At 46.3% G+C, this 23,962-nt stretch overlaps 1 protein-coding gene across 5 annotated transcripts; it reads right to left on the minus strand.

The window, feature by feature from the left end:
* Nucleotides 1-4,282: 4,282 nt before the first annotated feature.
* On the minus strand, nucleotides 4,283-15,379 carry LOC136449984 (probable serine/threonine-protein kinase At1g54610). Of its 5 annotated transcripts, none has more exons than XM_066450229.1 (7): nucleotides 14,857-15,379; nucleotides 14,465-14,749; nucleotides 14,058-14,375; nucleotides 9,207-9,434; nucleotides 8,181-8,281; nucleotides 7,459-7,573; nucleotides 4,283-5,068 (listed from the first exon to the last, which is right to left on the minus strand). In XM_066450229.1, the coding sequence occupies exons 1-7, from the start codon at nucleotides 15,166-15,168 to the stop codon at nucleotides 4,757-4,759; spliced, it is 1,671 nt and encodes a 556-aa protein (XP_066306326.1). In that variant the 5' UTR covers nucleotides 15,169-15,379; the 3' UTR covers nucleotides 4,283-4,756. The 5 variants fall into 5 exon arrangements, with proteins under 5 accessions (XP_066306326.1, XP_066306325.1, XP_066306327.1 ...); XM_066450228.1 differs by having other exon boundaries at nucleotides 4,283-5,071; XM_066450230.1 differs by lacking the exon at nucleotides 9,207-9,434 and having other exon boundaries at nucleotides 4,283-5,071.
* Nucleotides 15,380-23,962: the final 8,583 nt, after the last annotated feature.

Raw genomic sequence — 23,962 nt, forward strand, 5'->3', positions numbered from 1 at the left:
GTTAATCACTTTCTCACTGAATGTGCACTATGTCTGAAATGCAATGCAAGTATTTCAACACCTAGTGGCACTAGATGATTGAGTTGTCTGATAAGAGCTCCCCTCTTAATAGTACGACCATCTATCCTAAATATGATCACACTCTCTATAGTGTCTTGATTACCAAAACAAAAAGACCCTATTGAGATCACCTTTGCCTTGAGCCCTTTTTGTTTTTTTCTTTCTTCTTTTCCAAGTCCTAGAGCTTGATCACTATCATCACATGTCCACGAACATTACTATGGACTTCATCTTGCTCCACCACTTGGATTGGACCATCCTATCTAGTCACACACTTAGATGATAGGATTAGTCCAACTAGGTTTCATCAATTATCCAAAACCAAACTAAGGCTTTCGCCTCATCGTCCGCCGTACCACGTGGATGGATGCCATGTCCCTGATCTGTGGCCCAGCCTCACCTATGCCAATGGGCAAATTTGGACATGCTCGCCATAGCCCCCGCAGCGCTGATGCCACTGCCCCAACCGCCCTCACCCCTTTTTGGACCGTCGCCACTCCAATTTGAGTTGGTAGCACGCATGTGACCGCGCGGGAGACCCAAACCCTAGCCTAAGGGCCCTAATCGCCCTACACATGCCCCCTCGACCCCTCTACATCCTCCTCTACTGTACCATGGGTGGTTGTGGCTATAAAGCCCCTGCGCCAGGGCAAGGGCTAACACAATGGGTAGTCTAGGTAGGCATAGGACTACCCTAGATTTTGGCCCAAAAAAATTTAGTACTATGCAGCCCAAGAGAATTTTGGCCTATCACTCGTCATCCACTCATCCTAGCATCCAGCACGAGGTCATGGCTTCGCGTTGGCACGCAACCGCCGGATGATACTGTCACCGAGATAATTGGCCACTTAAAATGGTTATTGTGACTATTATCACCAGCCTTCCATCCTTCGTACTAATGAATCTGGGTTGTCCGTGTCACTCATACCTTGAATCGCCGCCGACTCCCACCCGAATTCCCCAAGTCCCCTCAGCCCCTATTGTTGGTGGTTCCCATAAGAAACCCCACCTCTATTCGCTTCATTCTCCTCACCCGATGTTTTCCCCTCATTGAATCCTAGCACAAGTGGTTCTTTTTTTGCCCCACTCTTTGGTTTATATGAAACCATCGTGAACCCAAAACTTTGTGGGATGTAAGTGTTATAACTAAGTCTAAGTTGTTGAGAGACATGAAGTAGCAAGATAAGAGCTACTATAATCTTGTTCCAAATGAGTATGACTATCGGAGTTTTATTTTGAAAATTGAGAAAAAAACTTAAAGTTCCTCAATGGTGAAAATTCCTACCACAACCATATATGATCATACATAATATAAGATTTCTACATAGAGCTACTTGTTGAAAGGTCCTAAATGTCTAGAGGGGGCGTGAATAGCCTAATTAAAAAATGCTACAAAGCACTAGAGCAAAGGTTAGATGACAACAAAGCGATAACACGTTTTTGCTCTATCTCTACTTGAAAAGGCAAGCTACCTACCAAAAGATAATTTGCTATAGTCTTTATGCCAATCAATTAAGCCATGTCACTATTGACAAACTAGTGAGGTAGCCAGAGAGAAAGAGACAACTAAAAACTCTAAGATACACAACTAAGCTACACTAGCAAGCTACAACTACACAAGACAAGTATATCGACAAAGTAATACAAAGAGAAATAGAGATCGATATACCAAGCCCGGCAAGTGTCCAATATGAAATCCAATGAGACAATTGACACAAGATTTATTCCTGAGGTTCAATTGCTTGCCAACAATCTACTTCCTCGTTGTGACAACACACTCACTTGGTGGCTCACGCGCTAATAGGCATTATACGCTTAGCCCTACACAAGGGCATGGTAAGAACCAACACAAGGTGAGGGTACACAAGTCACGAGGAATCCACTAGAGTTGCCTTTTGTGATTCTCCCACGGAGAAGGCACAAGAACCCCTCACAATACTACCGATCGGAGCCGAAGACAATCACCACCCTCTGCTTAAAGATCCCGCTGCTCCAAACCGTCTAGGTGGTGGCAACCACCAAGAGTAACAAGAGAAACCTCAGCAAATACAATCCCAATTGCCACTAGATGCAAGAAGTCAAGCAAATGCAATTGGATCACTCTCCCAACTCACTCGGATGATGAACAATCAAAGGAGAGGAGTGGGAGTGGAATATCTCAGCTCTATGGGGTGTATAATATGTCAAAGTGCCAAGAAATGGCGCCCAAGGCCGTCCCTTCCACTTAAATAGACGTCCAAGAGCTCCTAGCCATTAGAGGCTGAAACCGACCATCGGACCGCCAGCGTGGGACCGTCGGACCGTACAACTCTCAAATACACACTTAAAGAATAGGGTTGGTCCAATAGGTTTCATCAATTAGCCAAAACCAAACTAGGTCTTTCAATCTCTCCCTTTTTGGTAATTAATGACAACCTTCACAAAGATATGAATTAAATTCATTTTAGGGAGAGAGAAGATCTAGCGGACCTTAAATCCGCTGGTGGTGGTGGCGCCTGCGACCACGATTACCGCCCCCATCTACGACTACAACTCCCGCCCAACCGTGGTCGTGGCTCTAGCCCCATCCACGATCGCATTCTGGACTTCGCCCATCTGCCGCCCTCCTTGATTATTGTCCACTCTACAGGCATGTCCTCCCTCTCCTTGCTCTGTTCTTCCTCTCCTCTTCCTTGTCGTGGCTCTCCTCTTCCTCCCATTCTTCCTCAACTCTAGTGTTCCTTCTTCTACTCTGCTCTGCGATCCTCGTGCTGCGGCTCTGCTCTTCCTCCCCTTCTTCCTCTTCTCTGCTCCTTCTTCTCTACTCTGCACTCCTCCTTGCTGCGGCTCTGCTCTTCCTCCGCTTCTTCCTCTGCTCTGCTCCTTCTTCTACTCTGCTCTGCGCTGGTTGGTTGCTATTTGTTGCTGCTATGGGTGCATAAGTCCATCTTTGTTTATACAGCTGATAGACTGCAATTAGAATGGAGATGAAAGATTGCTTGAATGGTCATGTCAAGATGATGTTATCTCACTAGAGTCTAATTTTCTGCTCTAGTGGCATTATATATATTAAGATATGTGTATGGTGTCGCCTCGCCATGCGCATTAAAAGCCTAGGCGTCTAGGAGGTAGCTCGCCGCACCTTGCCTTACTGCCTTAATAACCTTGAACGCAGTAAGATATTAGTTAGGTCTAGTGGGGATCTATGAGCCATCGGATTTTCGTCGACCAAGGGGGTGGAGACCTAGTTTCGTCTCCATTTAGTTTTGCCCCTAGACAGTGGTTCCATGATTAGAATAAAGATGCTGAAACAATCGTACCAAATGATTGTTAAATATCTACCAGCTTCATGAAGTCAAATTAAAAGTAGTTGGATATTGCATAGCCTTTGTCCGTTGTTGCTTCCATTTTAGTAGTCTGTTAAATGGTTAGACTGTTTAAACGGTCTAAACGAAACATTGGTAGTGATTCCCTACAAAAATGGTGGAATTCTTCTAGTGTTTCTAAGTAGTAGTAGAACACTACCACTAGGAGTCATTTAGTAGGGAAAGTTTATACTTAAACACTAGGAGAATCTCACCTCACTAGGAGAAGTAGAAAATTCTGGTTGTGATTGTAATGATAAGATACACTTAAATGGAACGTCTAAATAGTATTTCAGATCTAGTTTATAAAACATTTAATGTATGTAAAGTCAAACTTTATAATCTTTGATCAATAGTGTAGCTAACAACTTTCAATTGTAATACAAACTTGATACTAGGAAATTTATAATCAAATGTACTGTCAGCTAATTATAAGTTTCTAATCATAATAATATAATATAGAATAAATAAATGATCAAAGTATAATTTAGTAGACCATCCTATGTTAGAAGGCGTCTTATAAACAGGACCGATGGGAGTAAGCAAAGAGTGATCGTTTACGATAGCACTGACTATAATCGTTTACATAAGACTTGGAAAAATTAGATGTGTGCCTGCCAAAATCTGTCTTTTCTATTGATTTCTATGCTTTTCTACCCATAAATACGAAAATATAAGATTGTTCATACATATTTCAATGTATTCCTATTTCCCATGTAAACAATATTGTACTATCACTTTGGAAAAAAATACTATCATCAGGAAAAAGGTGAGATATTTAGTATGCAACTTCCTGAAACCTAAGATAGAGTGCCATCGTTTAGAGGCTGAGAAATTCGAAAACCAAATCATGGTAGTAAATGTTCCTGTAAAACAAGAAAACTGAAAGAACATTGCCTTCTTGTTGAGGATGCTACTTCGAGCATAAAGGTGAAGCAACCCACCGCCAGCAAGTGTAAGAGAACCAAACCTTATACAATTATTATACCACTGTTACGCTCGCCATCACACTTGATTCATTAAGAATTCAAGCCTACCACTGTCTCTTTACATATAGAAGAAAGAATTACTCCATATATGCACATGGGCAACTGAATTGTCATAAAGAGCATAAATACACGAGTCTTTAAACCCCTAAGGTCCCGTCCTGGTGACAGCAGCTTGTTCAGAAGCATCTAAACAGTACTGGAAACGCTACCGCATGACATGTACACAATCCGGAAGACTTCACCCTACAGCACTGTTGCCTGCTTTCCAACCACCAGAGGGACACAAAACAAGAAAATTCATCTGTAGGCCATGAAGAACCTTTCCCACACCCTCCACATACTGGCCAAAAAAAGGACACTTTATTATCGGGCTCGTATCCCTCCCTTGTCCTTTTGGAGCTGCTTTGAGTAAGCAGCAGCCTTAGCATCTAGGGTAGTTTGCTTCTTCCGCCTCGACTGCCCAAGAGCTGCTGGGTCAAACAACGGCCCCGACCATGTTTGTGAGGTCCCCTTCTCTATGGGGACTACTGTACTGAAGGAAGCATCCTGGTGCTCGAACATAGGCTCCATGTGACGACAGGATCCCAGCGGATTACCCATACCTCCATCCTGATGTGGAGGAGGAAACTTCTCACTTTTGCTCTTTGCATTCGCATGAGTTATCATCCGTCGCCTCTGCTGTTAAGAAATTTGGGAAGCATATTAGTATCTATTAAGCAATAGCATTTGAAAGTAACAAACTGCCTGAGTTTACTTATGGCACATCAGTTATAGTTTCAATCCATGTTAATTCATCTGGAACAACTCATTTGTGGTCAGAAGCAAAAAAACAAAGATAAATCTCCCAGTTTCGCAGCAATAACAAATGTACTAAGAGACAAGGGATAATTCTTGGAAGGTTTTGCCACAAATTAATACAGAGGCAAATGATTTTGTAACAATTTATTTAGCACTTAGCAGTAGTGCAATCAAACAATGTTGGCTTTTATCATGTTTTTATGTTAAAATTTCATTGTTCTTGAAGCAACAAGGCAAGGTGTGGCAACCCACCATCCTATTACCACGCTTAAGGCGAGGCAGTAAGGCACTAAGGCGGGCAAGGCGGACGCCATAGTCATGTATATCAGAGAAGAAAAGGAAAATAGGCCCATCAATGGACCATAGACACAAGAAGCAGTGAACCAACTGCCCAGGTAGCCTACTAAGGTTCAACCCAAGATTCCAAGTCAACAGCCCATAAAGCACCTGTCTCTTCCAACCTCATGGCCAATTGACTTCCCCTTCTGCGTATGTAGTTCCTCATGCAACCACCCAGGAGCAGTGACGAACTCCACCCCCTTGCACCTCCGCCAGCCATGAGCAGTGACAAACTCCACCCCCTTGCGCCTCCGCCAGCCATGAATCATCCCCTTCCCCCTACGCTAATGGTCACCGTTGCCTCCTCTTTCCAGATCGCCACTACCGCAGTGGAGAGGGCAGAAACACGCCAGCCATCGCGCTTGATCTGGTGGGCAGAGCTGCACAGGAGCCAACAAAGGTGGGGGAAGGCAAAGGGAGAGCCATGCCACCCGCTGGTTGGTTCCCCATATCCTGCCCTTCATTTCTTCTCTGTTGTCTATCTGTCTCTGTTCCCTCAATCCCTCTCTCGTTCCCTATTTTGTCTATGTTACCCTGATACATGAGGTAGGGGCCGTATCCCATACCGGATACATATCTGATACAGATATGTGGCGGATACATATCAACGAAGTATCGGGACAAAAATAAATACTACAATTTCGGATACTTAAGCCAATATGTATCAGCCCATCTACTGGATACAGCCTAACCCAGAACATCGATACATCACGCCCGGCAAAGCTGTGTTTGGTTGTTCAGTGCCCCACCTTCCTTCCCTCGATCCCTCCGCGCCGTGGCCTCCCTCACCCAGACATCCAACTGCCGCCGCACACAGCCCATGCAGAGAATAACGCCAGCAGAGACCTTAAGCAGCTGCCTGCAATGCTCAAGCAGGCATCAGCTGCCAGAGGTGCACGCCGCCCGCAAGGCACACGGCACCTGTTTGTCGATGCTCTGACGAGCGTGACCTGCCTGTGGTAAATAGGCAGGGAGCTCTTTCCTCCTCCCTCTCGTAGTGATTAGTCCCTTCCTGTCCTCTCTCCCATGTCCCACCCCACACCTAGTCAAATTAATCCATACTCTTTGCTTGATTTTTCCTAGCCAAGACTAGATGGCAGCAACAAACACAAGGAGTGCTTTCATTAGTATGTGTTGTACTGCCGGCTTGAACTGGAAGTGGGAGGGAAAGGAATTGGATCAGTTATCTATTGATCTCCTCCAAGCCTGGAAGCCTCGAGTCAAAGGTGATTTTGCAAGCTTGGATTTTGAGAATTGGATGGAGGTGCTTCACAGGCTTGGCAGTTGGGAGTGTTGGCAAAATTGAACTGTGGAAAAGATGAGCAAAACAGTACAAATGCAAGATTGCGTTGGCAAAATTGCTATAGGCTACTACTGCTTTTAGAATTTTATAATATGCCTTATTATCTATTTATTTTAAAAAAACTAAAACATATTCGTGTATTGGGCTTTTACAAAAAATGACATATCCACCTATCCATTACCTGTCCGATGCCACGTATCTGTATCTATGATGCATAGATTTTTGCTAGGCATCAGCGACACTTTGGCACCAGTTAGTGCCTTGTCAGCGACATACAAACACTAGTTAATTTCAACTTTTTACGACACTTTGGCAATTTTGAAGTGTTGAAGTAGTGAATTTTGCCGTATCTATATTTCTTCCCTGAAAGGGAAAAAAGGAAGAGTAAGGACACTCATTTTCTTGTGCAAGCTTTGCAAAAAAAATTGTTCATTGCAGGACAGGTTAGTGAACAGCTCTTGTTTCCCCTAAACAAGGATAACTTATCATGGCGAAATAAAAAAGTGAACTACCTAACAGTATCAGATAATCACAATCAACTTGGCAGTTTCTGTATTTCTCAATGGTGAAAATCATAGCAAGCAAAAACAAGCATAGTCTTCAGTCATAAAGAGCTTTGACTTACGTCTAAGTTCGCTTGAATCTCTGCATTAGCTTCTGGTGCTGGTCCAGTCCTGCGAGATCGATCCCGTGGTCGAGTCCTTTTTGCTTCTCCTTTGGCCTTTGCAGCAGCTCGTAGTCTGAAGGATGATAATGCAACACAGAAACATAAACTAGTTACAAATATGAATATATCCTTACTGCTTACTGGAGAAGTCTCTTGATTGAAAAGAGGAAGTTTAAGCAGTAGCAGTCATGCAGATATATGCCATTCAAGTTTACAAAAGTGTTTAGCCAATAACATGTTGATGGTCTCATTTTCTTTTTTCTTCTTCTTCTTTTTTTTTTTTGGTCTTCTGGCTAATTCCTACTTCATAACAGTAAAAGGTAAAAAACGAACACTAAACCACACAGAAAATAGCAGAAAGTGGCTGCATGACAGTTTTAAGGAAAACACAGGAAGTTCCTATCAGATAGGTTACAAATGAATAACAATAGTTATGGTTAAATGAAGAATGATGTGAATCCATAATGTGTTCAATATCAACATTTCATTATTCATGACTCAAAACACTAATCCCAACTTGACACAAGACGGTTCATGACTCAAAAAACTAATCCCAACTTGACACAAGATGGTTCATGTAACCCAATAAACATGTGATGTAAATGTTGTAGGTAGGGCTCAAACATGTTTATATCCGCATGTATGTCCAGCAAAAAGTAAAAAGGGTAAATGTGACACACCTTCTAGCCTCCTCGTCTCTTAACTTGGCATCCATCTCCTTGCTTGGTGGATATGTTGGCAGACTTGAAGGGTCACAAGCATAAGGCTCGGTTGAAAAAAACTAAGCCATTTTTTTTTTAAAAAGAAAAGAGCACATGATGAGTAACTATTGATGGCGGAATAATAGTTCATTAGAAGCAGCACAAAAGCATAAGGCCATTCAAAAAGACATCAACCATCTTCATCGCCTGATCCTAGAAGAAAAGAAAAGAGAAAAAATGGGGGGGGGGGGGGGGGGGGGGGGGGGGGGTGGAGTGGAGGGGAGCACTTCTTTGTCACCCGTCAACAGAAGCATGTTGCAAGTTTCAAGGAAATGGGGCTAGATAAGGATTGGCAGTAACTCAATGGATAACAAGCCTCTCCTAGAGATCAGGCAGTAATCACGACACTGCAAATCCAAAACTAAAATGGATATACAATACTGATCCTAGTAGGAGAGCACCATTTTCTATGACATACTGTATATATGATTGAATTGCACATTGCACAATAGTACAAGGCACAAGACTGTAGTACAAACATGTGAGTCCAAAATAGAATCATATATTGTTTATTTGCAAAGACTGCAATATATGCAACCCATAAATAAAATTTGAGAATTATATAATACCAACCATGAAGGGTGGGCCTGGTGCAAGCGGTAGAGTCTTACCGCCTGTGACCGGAAGGTCCCGGGTTCGAGTTGCGGTCTCCTCGCATTGCACAGGCGAGGGTAAGGCTTGCCAGTGACACCCTTCCCCAGACCTCGCACAGAGTGGGAGTTCTCTGCACTGGGTACGCCCTTTATATAATACCAACCATACAGATTCCCTCAGCTAGTGGAGTTCTGCTCCATATCTAGTTATTAACATTTTGAAGCAAATATTTTTTTTCTAGATCTAAATCGTTTTCCTGCAGCACCATACTTTGCTTCACAGTAACATTTCTGATTACACACCTAAAAAATTTCTTTCCAACTAAGACGAAGAGAAAGGATGGGAACATACATCACTGTGTAATGCAGCTGTCGCAGTTTGTCTCTCAGCTGGATCAATTGCAAGCAGAGTTTCAACCAATGGCAGAGCCGATGTAGGAAAATCTTTAAATGTCTCCCTGATGCAACGTTTATAGGGTTGTTGAGGTTTGAATATTGTCGCATGTGGCAATTTAGACTTCTTCCAGTACTCCTCAGAAGGGGAACCACATAGCTTGAAAATCTTGTGCAACTGTTCCACCTGGTAAATAGTGTACATCCCAGTTTTAACAGTAGACTAAAAGTGTGGCATAAAAAAAAGAATATATGGTAGCTAGAGGAACATGAACAGAAAACAACAACAACAACAACAACAACAAAGCCTTTAAGTCCCAAACAAGTTGGGGTAGGCTAGAGTTGAAACCCAGCAGAAGCAATCAAGGTTCAGGCACGTGAATAGCTGTTTTCCAAGCACTCCTATCTAAGGCTAAGTCTTTGGGTATATTCCATCCTTTCAAGTCTCATTTTATTGCCTCTACCCAAGTCAACTTCGGTCTTCCTCTGCCTCTCTTCACGTTACTATCCTGGCTTAGGATTCCACTACGCACCAGTGCCTCTGGAAGTCTCCGTTGGACATGTCCAAACTATCTCAACCGGTGTTGGACAAGCTTTTCTTCAATTGGTGCTACCCCTAATCTATCACGTATATCATCGTTCCGAACTCGATCCCTTCTTGTATGACCGCAAATCCAACGCAACATACACATTTCTGCGACACTTATCTGTTGAACATGTCGTCTTTTCGTAGGTCAACATTCTGCACCATACAACATAGCAGGTCTAATCACCGTCATATAAAACTTGCCTTTTAGCTTCTGTGGTACCCTTTTGTCAGAAAACTCAAGAAAAAATGTTTTTGTGGTGTAAGCACTCTCTCAGAATTTATAACTCAATAGATTTATGAATAACCAAAGTACATGTACATGGCCATTGGCAACTCAAGCATCATGCCCAGTCCATACTAATCTCTTAAGCAATTTCAAAAGATTAAATTCAGTATTTTCTACGTTTTCACTCATTCATGTATTGCAGAGTTTATTAGCAACTCCCTCCTAGTTTCTACATAATATCTGGCACATCAGGATTTCACCTTTTACTTTAATCCCACGAGGTTAGGCGGACAATCAGCCTATTTTCTAGAGTTATACAATAAGACTAAACCTTGTATGAGCAGCTGACATTGAGGAAGGGGGCAGGGCTGTTCATGGGATTCATAGGCCAATAAGAGTATATGAATTGGTTCAGTCATGCAAGTCTGAACTTATATAATATATGCCATCTTAATCATCCCTGAACAACAAGTGCCGCAAGAAAGCTCATGGGATACTAATCCTTTAGCTCAAATATAAGAGTTCTTATGAATAAGGGAGACTGAATTGGATGATTCTATCGAGGCCCAATGGGGACTATATATAGAGTACATGAGACACAAGAGGGAAACCCTAGACTAGGAGATTACACTAATAACCCTGACTATTATACCCCAACACCCCCTCTCAAATGCAACATGAATGTAATGTCGGTACATTTAGAGAGTTGGCACTATGCACTAGACTTGAAAAGAAAAGTGTATACATCCAAAATCCAAAAACAAAGATGTTGTCGAAAAGTGCAACTCTTGAACAACGTCGATGTAGAAAATGATCTCCTTGACAAGAGGGTATTACCTTCACAACCCGTACTTCAGCAAATACGTCAAGTCTTCACAAATGGTACTTCAACTCTTCAACTGTGAACCTTGCTTTGGAGACTTTGAACTCAACGGGAATAAAGAGATGTATCAGATCAAGCCAAAGGAATAATAGAGAGACCACTGTTGCTAGATAGCAAGCAGTAAGACAGAATGGTGAGACGACAAACAAACAGCCTTTGATCATGAGGTGTAGCAAAATGGTTACGAAAGAGATCAAGAGGGCAAAGTCGCACCAAGATGATGATGATTAGCTAAATCGACGGGGCTCAGCTAACCAAAGATTAGAAAAGTTGGCTAATCCGACAATAAATTTGTGGATACGAACGACTTGGACAAATTGTAGGTGTAGAACTAGACTTGGATGGACAGAAATGCAATAGATTCAATGAAATTTAGAAAATTGGCTTCAGACAGAAGATAGAAGCAAGGGCGCTCCAGAGCAACCAAACATGGGCGGACGAATCCGCAGACTAGGCGAGATTGATAGCAAGGCGGGCGAGAAGAGTCCACGAGGACAGGCAACGGGCTCGCGGATGGCGGGAGGCATAGACGGCGCAAAGACGGGCGAACGGGTCGCGTGTACGAGCGGCGTTGAAGAGGGTCAACGATGGGCAGACTCCAAGCCACGACGAGCAGCTGGGCGAACGACGGACGAGGAGTCGCGCCGCCGAGCGTCCTCTTCGTACTTGAAGACAGACAGATGGAGAGAGCTTCTATGGAAGATGCCGCAACGAGAGATGCGCAGACAAGAAGAACTACAAGAGGGAGAGCCTAGACTAGGAGATTACACTAATACCCCTGACTATTATACCTTAACAAGAGCATTGTTGTAAATAAACTAAATAGAAGAAGCTGGCTGTTTTATGTCTTGTGCTTTTGGATGCTACTAATATACAATGTATTGATGGTTTCTAATAACTTTTCTAAAAGAACAAAAGTCCTAGACAGCAATGGTTTGTCCACTACAACAGGTTTTCATTAATAAATGTGAAAATACATTGCAACTATTGGCCATATTCGGAAATTTTGGTGACTAATGAAAGAGGTCATCAAATGACAAAAAGCATAATAACTACCACAGGGGAGCAAAGCATTGAATCTGTAAAAATTGATTAAGAATCAATGAAAAACAAGGCGAGGTTCCGCGCTCGCCTAGGCGCGCCCAGGCGCAAGGCGGAGCCTTCCCGCGGGGCCTAGGGGGTGAGGCGCACCTCTAGGTGCTGGGCGCGCCTCCGCGGAGTTCCGCGGCGCCTGGGCGGCGAGTAGGCGGAGGAGGCGGCGCCTAGGCGGCGGGAGCGCGAGCGCGTTTTGGCGGGCAGGAGCAGGCGGGAGCGCGCGCGCGAGAAGCCGGGTGCGCGGGAAAGGAAGCGCCCACGCGGGAAGAAAAGAGCACGGGTGGTAGAGAGGATTAGAGAGAGAGACACACAGAGTGAGAGAGTCAAAGACCCGAGCTCGCCGCCGCCCCTGGAGCTCCCGTGCGGCCCCTCCTCGCCGTCCGCCGGATCCGCCCCGTGCGCCCCGTCCGCCCCATCCGCCGGATCCGACCTGTGCGCCCCGTCCGCAGGCCCACCGCCGCCCCTGGAGCTCCCGTGCGGCCCCTCCTCGCCGGGCCGCCACCGGTGGTGACCTTCTCGCTACCCCTGGTCCCGCCGCTCGGGAACCCCAAGGTAAGGTGAGGACATGAGGTCCGCCCGCCCCCTGCTCCTCTCTCCTCTGCTCGGTTGTGCTGTGCTCGTAGTTAGTTAACTGGGTTGCAGCCCTGTTGGATACATCATAGACAACTGTTTCGAATGTGATAGCTGATAGCTCCTAAACACTAACCAATAACCATTACACATGGTTTCAGGTTGCTGCAAAGGTCATTGGTGAAGTTCAGGCACTGATAGCTTTTCCACTTTTGCCATTCCTGATCCTTTCCATCTTTTATATGTTCTGGTTTTCTGTTACACTCCATCTCTTCAGCTCTGGTCAAGTTGTCCGAAACGATTGCAATACTGATTGTTGTTCGTATGATCTGAAGCTGGGCAAAGTAAATCGTGACAACTGTTGTGGGTACAACATCCATTACACCCCTCATATCAGCATTGCCATTCTATTCCACTTATTTGGCTGCTACTAGGCGACTCAATTCATTCTCGCATGCTCTTCAACTGTGGTTGCGGGATCAGTTGCTTCTTACTACTGGGCGCGTGGTGAAATAACAGTAAGCACTTCGAAGTCTGAAATCTAACTGAATTGTTTCACATAAAAATTATCTGTATTTATCTTTTCCCCATTTTTAGTCTATGTATATAAGTATATTCTCCCGTGCTGACCATTCAAGCAATTTCAATGCAGCATGATATACCATTTCTCAGTATCAACTATGAACTAAGCATGAACATCGCTTTTCTATCAACTAAGGTATGTCTATTGGACCTTCTCTCTTTTTATAAAATTCACTCGGCTACTATATTTATATAATTTATTTAGCTATATATGCTGAGATACAAAAAATGTCAAAACGCCTAGAAAACGCCTAGGCCTGCCTAGGCGCTAGGCGATGGGTCACCGCCTAGAAACCGCCTAGCGCCTAAAAAAACATTGTTAAGAATTAAACATGTATGTTGAATTCAACCTTATTGTTATGTATGCCATTCCACCAGTACCAGATATGTGAACAAAATACTTAGAAACATCAAATCTGTTTGGAAATTTCCAATAATGGATACAGTTGCATCAAAAGCTTATTATAGCAGAAACGGCAGACGCATGTTTGTCAACAGAAGTTCCCACTAAAGGCAACAACCAATGGGAGTCCACAATATCCTTAGAGAAACCTTAGTCAGACACTTACAATAAGGGCAAAAGGCCATCCAAGTCTTCCCATAATGACAATGGCATGTTTACAAACAACTACTTGCCAACATAAAAAATCGAACAAAAGACCAGACAGCGTAGAGATAACGATGTCCTCACAAGGCTATCTGAGTAAAAAGTCTAACATATTTAGCCACTACCACAGAATTCTTTATAATGTGAACAGTGGGAAGGGGAGATTTAACCATAGTTCTGATATTGACAGCATAGCCCCAAGGATTACTACAAAAATTAACACGGTAGAGTACAGAGTGACCCATGTTCAAGACTCACCTCAGTGTGCCCAGGCATTATGGGCTTTCCATACAAGAGCTCTGCCAGAATGCATCCAGCACTCCACAAATCAACGCCTACACTATAATCAGTGGCACCAAGTAACAATTCTGGTGGACGGTACCACAGCGTGACCACTCGGCTCGTCATTGGCCGTTTATGCCGTGGATCAAAGAATGTCGCCAGCCCAAAATCCGCAATCTTAAGAATCCCATTATTATCCAACAACAAGTTTGACCCCTTGATATCCCGGTGCAATACATTATTGTCATGACAATGCTCAAGCCCTAACAACAGCTGCTGCATGTAACATTTGATCTGCAAGATAACACAGTGACATCAAACTCACACAATTTCCACCGAGTAATCATCGACCGTGTCTGAAACAGCAATCAAGTCTCACACACCTGAGGCAACGTGAACCTGACATCAGGACTTGCAGCCAGCCCAGCAAGGTCATGCTCCATGTACTCGAAGACAAGGTAGAGGCTGCACGACATCCTGGAGGTGACCAAGCCCTCCAATTTGATGACGTTGGGGTGGTCGAGTGTCCTTAGGATCAGTATTTCCCTGGCCATAAACTTGACGCTCTCTGACTCGAGGTTATCAAAGCGAACCTTTTTAAGAGCGACGATGCGGCCGGAGACGGTGTCCCTCGCCCGGTACACGTTGCTGTACGTGCCCGATCCTATCTAAGAGTGAATCGCCGGACAAAGCCAACACAATAAAGTAATGGCGAATCAGTACGGTACTCCAGTAGAACGATCAGATTTCAGGGGAGAGGGGGGCTTCCGCCTACCTTATTGAGCTTCTCGAAGGTGTCGGCACGGCGCGGCGCCCAGCCGCGGAGGGCCTCCCCCGCGACAGCGACGAGCCACGGCGGCCAGCCGGCGGCCAGCTGCTCCGCCGCGGCGGCCGCGGGGACGCACCCCTGCCTGGGCCCCGCTGCCCTGCGGCCCCCGAGCCGCCGCCGCGGCCTCCCGTCCCCGGCGGCGGCGGCGACTGCGGAGGGCGACCCCGCTTCGGGCTGCGGGGACGACCTCTCCTTGCCCCTCTTCTTCCTCGGCGCCGCAGGGGACGACGCGGCCGCCCGGCCGAAGACGCAGCCCATAGCCGGTGGCGCACCTCTAGCCTACCCTACCCTCTCAAACCTTCTCGGAGCATCTGACCCCCGCCCGGCCCGAGCCGCTAGGGTTTCTGCTGCCCTCCTCGCCGGGGCGAGGGGAGCGAGCGAGCGCGAGGCGGAGACAGGGGAGTGAGTGAGGCGGGGAGGATCAATCAATCAGCAATGAATGAGAAGCCACGAGAGGCAAGCAGGGGAGAGGGAGGAGCGGTTGTGTCTGTGGATGAGCATTTAATAGGTCACGTGGCGGTGGGGCTGACTAGTGGGGCCCCGGGGGTCAGCTGGGGTCAACAGCTGGCGGGTCGGTAAATCCAACCCAGCGGGTGTGTCATTTGTGTTATTGGGGTGGGACCCGCGGCGTCATGTGTCGGGTGGGGCGGGCGATAAAGGCGGTTTGGTCGTTTTGCTGTTGGCGGCGGGGTTCGAGACGTGCGGGGGCGCTAACCTCAAGCCGTAAGGAATAATCCGTCGGCCAGTAAGGAATAAGGGAGGCTTTTACCTGTGTACCCTTAAAAAAGATGTCACACTTCTACGTACCCCTCAAAAGTTGGTCGTCACCTACGTGCCATCGCTCGAACTTTTCTTTTCCCTCATGCCATTCCGTCGGCATTTGCTCCTAACGGTGGGTAACGGCTCTGGAGAATGACTCAATTGCCCTTGGGCTTGTATGGGTGTCTGAACTTTTTCGTTTCCCCTGTGCCATTGTCAGGCCAATTTTCATTTCCTCTGTGCCATTACTGTTCATCGGAGCCCGGCCAAACTATACTGATACTGTTGACACGTTTGGTGTGGCTGGCCTCCACCTCGATCGATCGATCGTATTCGTCCGCACGCACGCGCACGGGTCGGCGGGAGACGCCGCATCGGGATCTATAGTTTGATTAATTATTTTTCTAGATATATGTACGGCATGGAGTACATACGTACTAATAATGTAGATTATACGGCCGGGAGTAATATTCTTACGACGGGAGTAATATTCTTACGACGTATAGTTTGAGACGGAGGAAGTATGTATCCTGTTGAGTTGTCTGCCTCCATCAGCGATGCAAAGACCGTACTCGATCCGAACAGTTGTCTCGTGGCAGATTTTACATATATATATATATATATATATATATATATATATATATATATATATATATATATATATATATATATATAGAACTACTATCCTGTAGCTGGCTACAGAATAACTTATTCTGTAGCCACTTTGAGTTACGATAATTACTATGTTATTTTACGAGATTATAGTAACTCCTTACTAAGTGGTTTAATATAATGTTATGGTAAATATCCCCATGTGTTATAGTAACCCAACTATCGTAAATATGTATTTATATTATGGTAAATTAGTATATAAAATTATAGTAAATGGAGGTGGCTACAGAATAACTTATTTTGTAGCCGGCTACTGAATAGCCTCTCCCTATATATATATATATATATATATATATATATATATATATATATATATATATCCGCGTGCACGCCAGGGGGAGCGTCGACAGCGACGCCACGTAGTCCTCCAGCGCCTTGTCGGGGTCGGCCGTGATGGCGGCGCGGTCCAGGTCCGGGACGATGATGTGGTCGTCCAGGTTCACCGTCGTGCAGACCCACCGCGGCTCTGCCCCGTCCATCACCTGCATGTTCCAACGTGCATGTAAGTATTAGTTCTAATTCTAAAGTAACACCAACTTGTATATTGCAAAAGAAAAAAAAAGGAAGAAAAACGTATCCATACGCCAGTAAAACAGCTAGCATGCATGTCGTGCACTGTTGCACTTTGCACTGTCGAAATTAATTGAACATGTAAACAGACGAATCGACCTCGCAAAAAAAAGCATACACCGTACCAGTGCACCAACAGTATACATGTTAATAAACCACAGTAGTACGTTCAATCAAAGTACTGTGCTCAGTAGTACGTGTACGTGCATGCATGGCCCCTGCAGTTCATTTCTTGAAAATATGTGTACGTGCGTCGGGCAATGATCCAGCGCCTATCCCCTCCAGTAGTCCTCATTGCAATGGCCCCTCCAGCGCACGTTCAATCAAAGGACCGACATGCTTAAAAATATGGCCCCTCCAGCGCTGGTGAGCTATTTTTGAAAATTTCACGTATCTGATGTGTATTTGTAATTTCCATAGTTATCAAGTGTATTTTATTATGTACTCCTACAAATAAAAATATATTATTGAAAGAAAAAGAATACAAAAAATTTTGTGGCCTGCGCCGGAAAAACAAGCCCTGCCCGTCGTAAAAACGAAACCCAAAACGACTTGCGCTGGCCCCAACTCCGTCCGCTGGCCCACAGGTCACAGGCCCCCCCGACCAAACCACCCGAGCCGGCGCCAGCCTAGCCCACGCTGTTGGCCTCCTCTCCCAGTCGCTGCAATGATCCAGGGGCAAGGATGGTATTTTGCTAGTCCGGTCCCACATGTCAGAGCCGCCAAACGGTCAACACATAACAGAATGCCGACGGAATGGCATGAGGGAAAAGAAAAGTTCGAGCGATGGCACGTAGGTGACGACCAACTTTTGAGGGGTACGTAGAAGTGTGGCATCTTTTTTAAGGGTACACAGGTAAAAGCCTCGGAATAAGGGGGTGTTTGGTTCCTACAGGAAAATTTTAATCCCTGTCTCATCGGATGTTTAGACACATGCATGAAGTATTAAATATAGACGAAAAAATAACTAATTACACAGATTGTGGCTAATTTGCGAGACGAATTTTTTAAGCCTAATTAGTCCATGATTTGACAATGTGGTGCTACAGTAAATATATGCTAATGGCGGATTAATTAGGCTTAATAAATTCGTCTCGTAAATTAGTCTCCATCTATGTAATTAGTTTTATAATTAACTCATATTTAATTCTCCTAAATAGCATCCGAACATCCGATGTGACATGGACTAAAATTTAGTCCATGGAACCAAACACCCCCTAAGCCGTAAGAAATAAGCCGTCATTCCGTTCGCTTGGTTTATAAGTCGTATTTTTTCAGCTAATGAACAATATTTTTCTCTTAAAATAAATTAACCAACAGTACTTTCAGCCATGGCTTATTAGCCAAGCGAACAGAGCTAGGTGTGTTTAGTTGGAGAACGAGAGGAATAGAATGGTTCTATCCCAGGTTTTAAGAATGAAACAGTTCTACACTACACTAGTGTTTGGTTAGAAGGATGGAACGATTCTATTTTTCATGTTTGGTTGAAAGGTGAAAGGATGGGATGAATGAGTAATAGATTTGTTAATCTTGTTTGTCTTGGGACCCACATGTCATACAAATGAGCTTCTACCTCTTTCTTCGTTCTTTGTTCTTCTTTCTCCACAAGATTCTACACAACCGCACACGGCTCTCTAAAACCAGACGCGTGGCACCGCTATCGCCCGGTGGCGCAGCCCCCGCCCCACACCAACCTCGTCGGCCCAGCCCAGACTACGCCAACCTTGACCTCGCCCACCGTTCTAGCTGCGCCGGCTCTACTCGCTTGTGCATCCGTCCTCGCTGGTGTCAGATCCGTGCATCCTCTCCGCCCACGCCCGCTCTCAGCTACACCGACTCTGCCCGACCCCAATCGCTTGAGTCTTCTTCTTCGGAGGCGTTAGATCCGCATCCACCCACCCCCGTCCACACCGGCTCCTTCCTCCCCCGGGCCCTATCGTGCTTTCGCGTACAAGGAGACAGCGTGAGCGCCGTCCAAGTAGAACCAACGCGTTCGACCAAATTTTTGGACTGAGCTAGTGTAGCATCTTAGAGGAATATTCCTAATTAGGGATGGCTCCATTCCTACATCCACGAACCGAACAGTCTAGGAACTTAGGATGGAATGGCTCCATCCCACCTCATCCCATGAACCAAACACATCCCTAGACGCCACAGAAGGCGGCACCGATTACTTGGTCCGCATCTAGACGTTTGCGTGGAAATGTGTGATCATGCCATCGTGTTGTAGGAGCGCAAAAACATGAATTTTTTTATTATTTGATTTGATGATTGACTGAAGAGTAGTATCCGCTATCATTTCAGATATATGTTTTGAATTTCTGGATTTTTTCTCACCATGCGGGTGGGGCAGTGTCGGTGCAGAAAGTGACCAACAAGTAAATATTTATAGTTTTACCATACGTTGTGATCGGAGGTAGCCTATCACTCAATGACACAGGGTTTATACTAGTTCAGGCAACGTACCCTACTTCTAGTTTGAGTCAGTCGGTGACTTTATTCATGAGCTTAGTTGCTCGAAGTTTGTAGTGGGGTTATAAACGAGAAGGAGAAAGATGAGGGTACAAGAGGTCCGGTCGGACTCCGATCGGAAGGGCTGAGAGCGACAGGAGCTTCGCTGTGAGCTAAGTGTCTAAGCGTGTGCTTGAGGTTCAAACCTGTTAGTTCCGTGGTTGTGAACCAGTGAACTTGTTCAATCTAATGAATCTAGAATGACTTGAATGTTGGAAGAGAATGCATCCCCTTTTATAGATGAAGGGGATGGCCTTACAAGTGAGAGGGAGAGAGTATGTATGCTTCTAAGCCTTGTTACCTAGGCCGGCGGGTACAGGATGATGGTAGGCGCTCACAATACTATTGAATGTCAGATGCACGTGGGAGGTGGTGGTGTTGTCTTCTTCGGGCATGACAGACGTCAGCGCCTGCCACTCTGTTGATACCTGAGGCATGCAAGGGGTTTTTACCATGTTCGTCCGGTACGGTAAAAGCTGGCATCCATAACACTGTCGATGCCTAGAGGCATGTGGGGGGCCTTACTATATGGGAGTTAATGGCGCCCACAATACTGTAGAGAAAAATATCGGTGCATACAACACTATTTGTGTCAGGGGGATTGTAGATTACTATTTTCTGTAGGTGTACAGGGTATGGTCCCTAGTATCGTAGTTTGACTTGTGTGCCCTGCCTTGTTTTCTCTATTTGTTCCCCTGTCCTTTTTGAGCGGGCGTCCCCGGTCAGTTGGTCCTAGTCGGTTCTGATTGCGCTAGTCGGAGACAAGTTGTGAGTAGGGTTTTAGCGTATCCTCGATCAAAGACGCAGGTCAGAGTTGGAAGTAGTGCTTTTGGTCAGGCCTTCTGGTTAGAGAGGCCGTTCGGAGGCGGGATGGAGACCGAAGTGAGCCCTCCGATCGGAGAGGTGGGCCAAAGTCAGAAAATGGGCATCGCTCTTCCTCGGTCAGACCTTTTAGTTGGTGATTGGATCGTCCTTCTGCCTTGTTGTCTAGATACTTGGGCCGGCCCATGAGTTGCGCGTTGTCTACTTGGGCCGAGCCTTCGTTGGGAAGCCAGTCCACGAGGGACCCCGGGTTTATGAACCTGACAGGCGCCCCCAAGCCCTTGGGCGATTCGAGAAGAATTATCTGGGGGATTTTTGTCTTGACGGTGGGTGCGCGCGAGTGCACTCGTGGGTGTAGCCCCTGAGCCTCTAGGCAATTCGGGCAGAATCGTCTTGGGGTTTTTCGTGTTGCCAGCAGGGAAGGTTTTTATTTCGTTAGCGGGTGTAGCCCCCGAGCGATTCTGGCATAATCATTTGGGGGTGTTTTGTCAGTCAAGACAGAGTTATCAACCAAGACATCGTTGCGCAGCCAAGGTGGTTAGTTTTTTAGGGATCAGGTGAGATAGAGCTCGTGGATCCTGGCACCAATACGCGTTGTGGGATCAGGCGAGGCAGTTAGTCTTTACGGATCAGACAAGACAGAGCTCGTGGGCCCTAGCATCGGTGCGTGTCGTGGGATCGAGCGAGTCAGAGTCATGGATCCTAACCTTAGCGCAGCTAGGCAGTCAGTTTAGTTAGTTTTAGGGATCGGGCGAGCCAGAGCTCGTGGATCCTGATGCGACGAGTTCAGGGTCATAGACCCAGGCGTTTGGTGTGCAGTCGAAGCATAGCCAGATGGGGCGAGTTCGGGGTCACAGACCTAGGTGTTTGGTGTGTAGTCGAAGCCTAGCCAGATGGGGTGAGTTCAGGGTCACAAACCTAGGCATTTGGTGTGTAGTCGAAGCGTAGCTGGATGAGGCGAGTTCAGGGTCACAGACCTAGGCGTTTGGTGTGCAGTCGAATCGTAGTCGGATGGGTCGAGTTCAGAGTCATAGACCTAGGTGTTTGGATGTCTTGAGCCCCAGAGCCCCATTAGGCTTTGGTAGGGGTCGGTTTTGAGTTGTGTGCGTTACCCCGTCCTTGGTTTCTCACAACTGGAGGAGCTGAGTTTTGTCCCTTGTCCCGATCGCTCGGGCCTGAGTGACGCGCTCGGTGAGTTCACTAACGGGTATGATCGAGTGAAATCTGGGTTCATCGTTCATGATGGGTTGGCATAGCCCACTTGTGATATTCCACTACTCCTTTACCTATAACTCGACAGATGCCTGGGTTATTCCGGAGACCGACCCAGGTGGCCTGACAGCCTCCCCTCAATGGAGATTCTATGGGCTTGCCAAGAGGTTTAGGATCGAACGAGAAGGTTGAGATGACCCTGTCCGCTTCGGGGCGGACTGAGCGACGGCCGCACAGGGCACATCTACGTTTTTCTCCTCTAGCTCTGTTTGATGTGGGGTGGCCTTGAGCCTCTCGTGGGCCAGCCTTCAAACCCTGATCGATCATTGCTCATGTCGAATGAGGCAACTGCCGTTTTGTGATGCAACACGAAGCATTATGAGGCATTTCACTGCATGTGCGATGCTTAGTTCCTGAGCCCCTGGGTAGTTCAGGGCCCGAATCATTCGAGGGGTATGGCCATATGGAATGAATGCACATATGGATGTATGAAATGATTATAAAGAAATAGAGGGCGTCGGTAGTGTTACCTTGATGACTCAAGTGACGGGGTTTGGAGAGCTCCAGTCGAAAATGTCCGACCAGGACCCATGGTCGTCATTCGTGACGGAGTCGGCATGGCCTATATGGGGCATCCCTTCGCTCCCTACCTGTCTCTCGATGTGTTTTTCTGAGCCGTTCGATTGACTTAGGAAGCCCGATGGTCTCTCCCGGTGGAGATCCTATTTTGGGGTTTTCCAAGTCCCGCCTGGGGATGCGAAGAGCTGCCTGCATGTGGTGACGCTTTGGTTTTCATGTCTCATCTCACTAGGTGGCGTTTCATCTGACCAGGCATCGTTCTATCGGTCAACATGTGTCCCATCGGTTAGGGTGTGTCCCATCGTTTCCCATCCGCATTGAATGGGGGAAGGGAGAGAGTTTTTTGCTCTAATCTTTTGCCCCTCTTCGGTTGTGGCATTTCTTCCTTAAATAGGGGGAGAGAGAGGGCTCTCCATCGTAGTCCTTTGCCTGTTCTCCAACTGTTGTCTCTTCTCCTTCTTCCTCCTCACCGAGAGTGCCTGTATGCTATGGCGGTTCCTAAGTGAGAGAGGGGGTGAGCAAGGGGGAGGACTTATAGATCCTTTCATGAATCTGGAGCGTGATGTTGAGCTAGAGGTGCTCGGGGCGGTGCTGGCCGTCTTTGCCTGAGAAGGGGTGACTTCCACCGAAGGGGGTGGCGTGCTGGATTCATTTGCGAGGCCTTCTTAGGGATGGAGCTATGTGTGGCCTTTCTCTAGTGGATCTTCACTGGGCGAGCCTTGTCGAAGGGGAAGTTGCTTAGGATCATGCTAGTGGAGGGTTCCGCGCCTGCAGCTGCTTAGGTTGGCCATTTCATAAAGTTTGATGAGATCTCTTCCAACCATGGTGGCCATACCTCAGTAGCAGCGTCCCTACCTAGGAGCTGCCTTGACTACATGAGAAGGTCAGGAGCTCCATGTTCCTCTACTGAGCATCTATGGGTGCGATGCCCTTGAGGTACCCGTTGCACTCGCCGATGTCGAGGGAATAGGACTGGGTGGGTCCTTCGAGGTACTCGTTGCGTTCGTCGAAGTCGAGGGAACAGAACCAAGTGGGTCCCTTGAGGTACCCGTTGTGCTCGCCAAAGTCGAGGGAACCAAACTAGGCGGTGGTTACATCTAGCGGCGTGTGCCATAGTCTCTCCTTTGGCATTAGGCAATGTCATCAAGGGGCCACAGTAGTATTTGGATTAGAAGTAGTTTAGAAAAATGTAATAGTTATGGGTGAGCCCTTGTGTGAACAGTTTTGTATCAATGAATCCATCAGTTCAGTTCTTGTGATGGAACCACACTATACGTTCCTTGTTTTTTTATCCTGGCATAACTTTTGTTTTTATCCTTTTCTTTTTCGCACCTGCCCGTTAGTTCCATAGGCATGGCCCGTGGGGCTCGACTGCTTGTAACCATAGGTCATGGCGGGGTGCGTTCGGTTGGGAGTAAGAATAGAGTCGCATAGGGCAATCAAAGGAATGGAATGTGCTTCCATTCAGGGACAAAGTTGTTTATCATGCGGTGGTAAAAAAGAGAGGTAATGTTTAGTATTGTACCCTCATGGAGCCCCTGAGCGACCCGGGCTAAAAATGTTTGGGCTGGGGTGCTTTTATAGGAGCAAGTGTTGACTAAAAAGAGGTAAGACTAAATTTAGGGGAAAATAGCGTAGCTGTTCATTGTTCAAAGTGTTGGTGAGAACGTTGTCGTTGTTGTCCTTCAGTTGGTAGGTGCTTGGTCTGATTACTTTGGTCATCGTATAGGGCCCTTCCCATGGTGGAGAGAGTTTGTGTTTTTCCTTCATTGGTTGGATCCTCTGGAGTACGAGATCACCGACGTCGAGTATCCTCCCCCTGATCTTCCTTTTGTGGTACCTACGCAGGGTTTGTTGGTAGTGAGCAGAGCGGATGATGGTCATCTCGTGGGCCTCTTTGAGCAGGTCGACTGTGTCTTGCTAAGCC

This window comes from Miscanthus floridulus, chromosome 5 (genome assembly GCF_019320115.1).
Source record: "Miscanthus floridulus cultivar M001 chromosome 5, ASM1932011v1, whole genome shotgun sequence".
NCBI lineage: Eukaryota > Viridiplantae > Streptophyta > Magnoliopsida > Poales > Poaceae > Miscanthus > Miscanthus floridulus.

Excerpts from the sequence above, each read along its gene's own strand:
- LOC136449984 (XM_066450228.1), bottom strand. The coding sequence starts at position 15,168 with ATGGGCTGCGTCTTCGGCCGGGCGGCCGCGTCGTCCCCTGCGGCGCCG. Across the intron at positions 14,376-14,464 it reads TCAGGTTCACGTTGCCTCAG|ATCAAATGTTACATGCAGCA; the intron begins GTGTGTGAGACT and ends GTTATCTTGCAG. Across the intron at positions 8,282-9,206 it reads CAGCTGCATTACACAGTGAT|TTTTTTTCAACCGAGCCTTA; the intron begins GTATGTTCCCAT and ends AAAATGGCTTAG.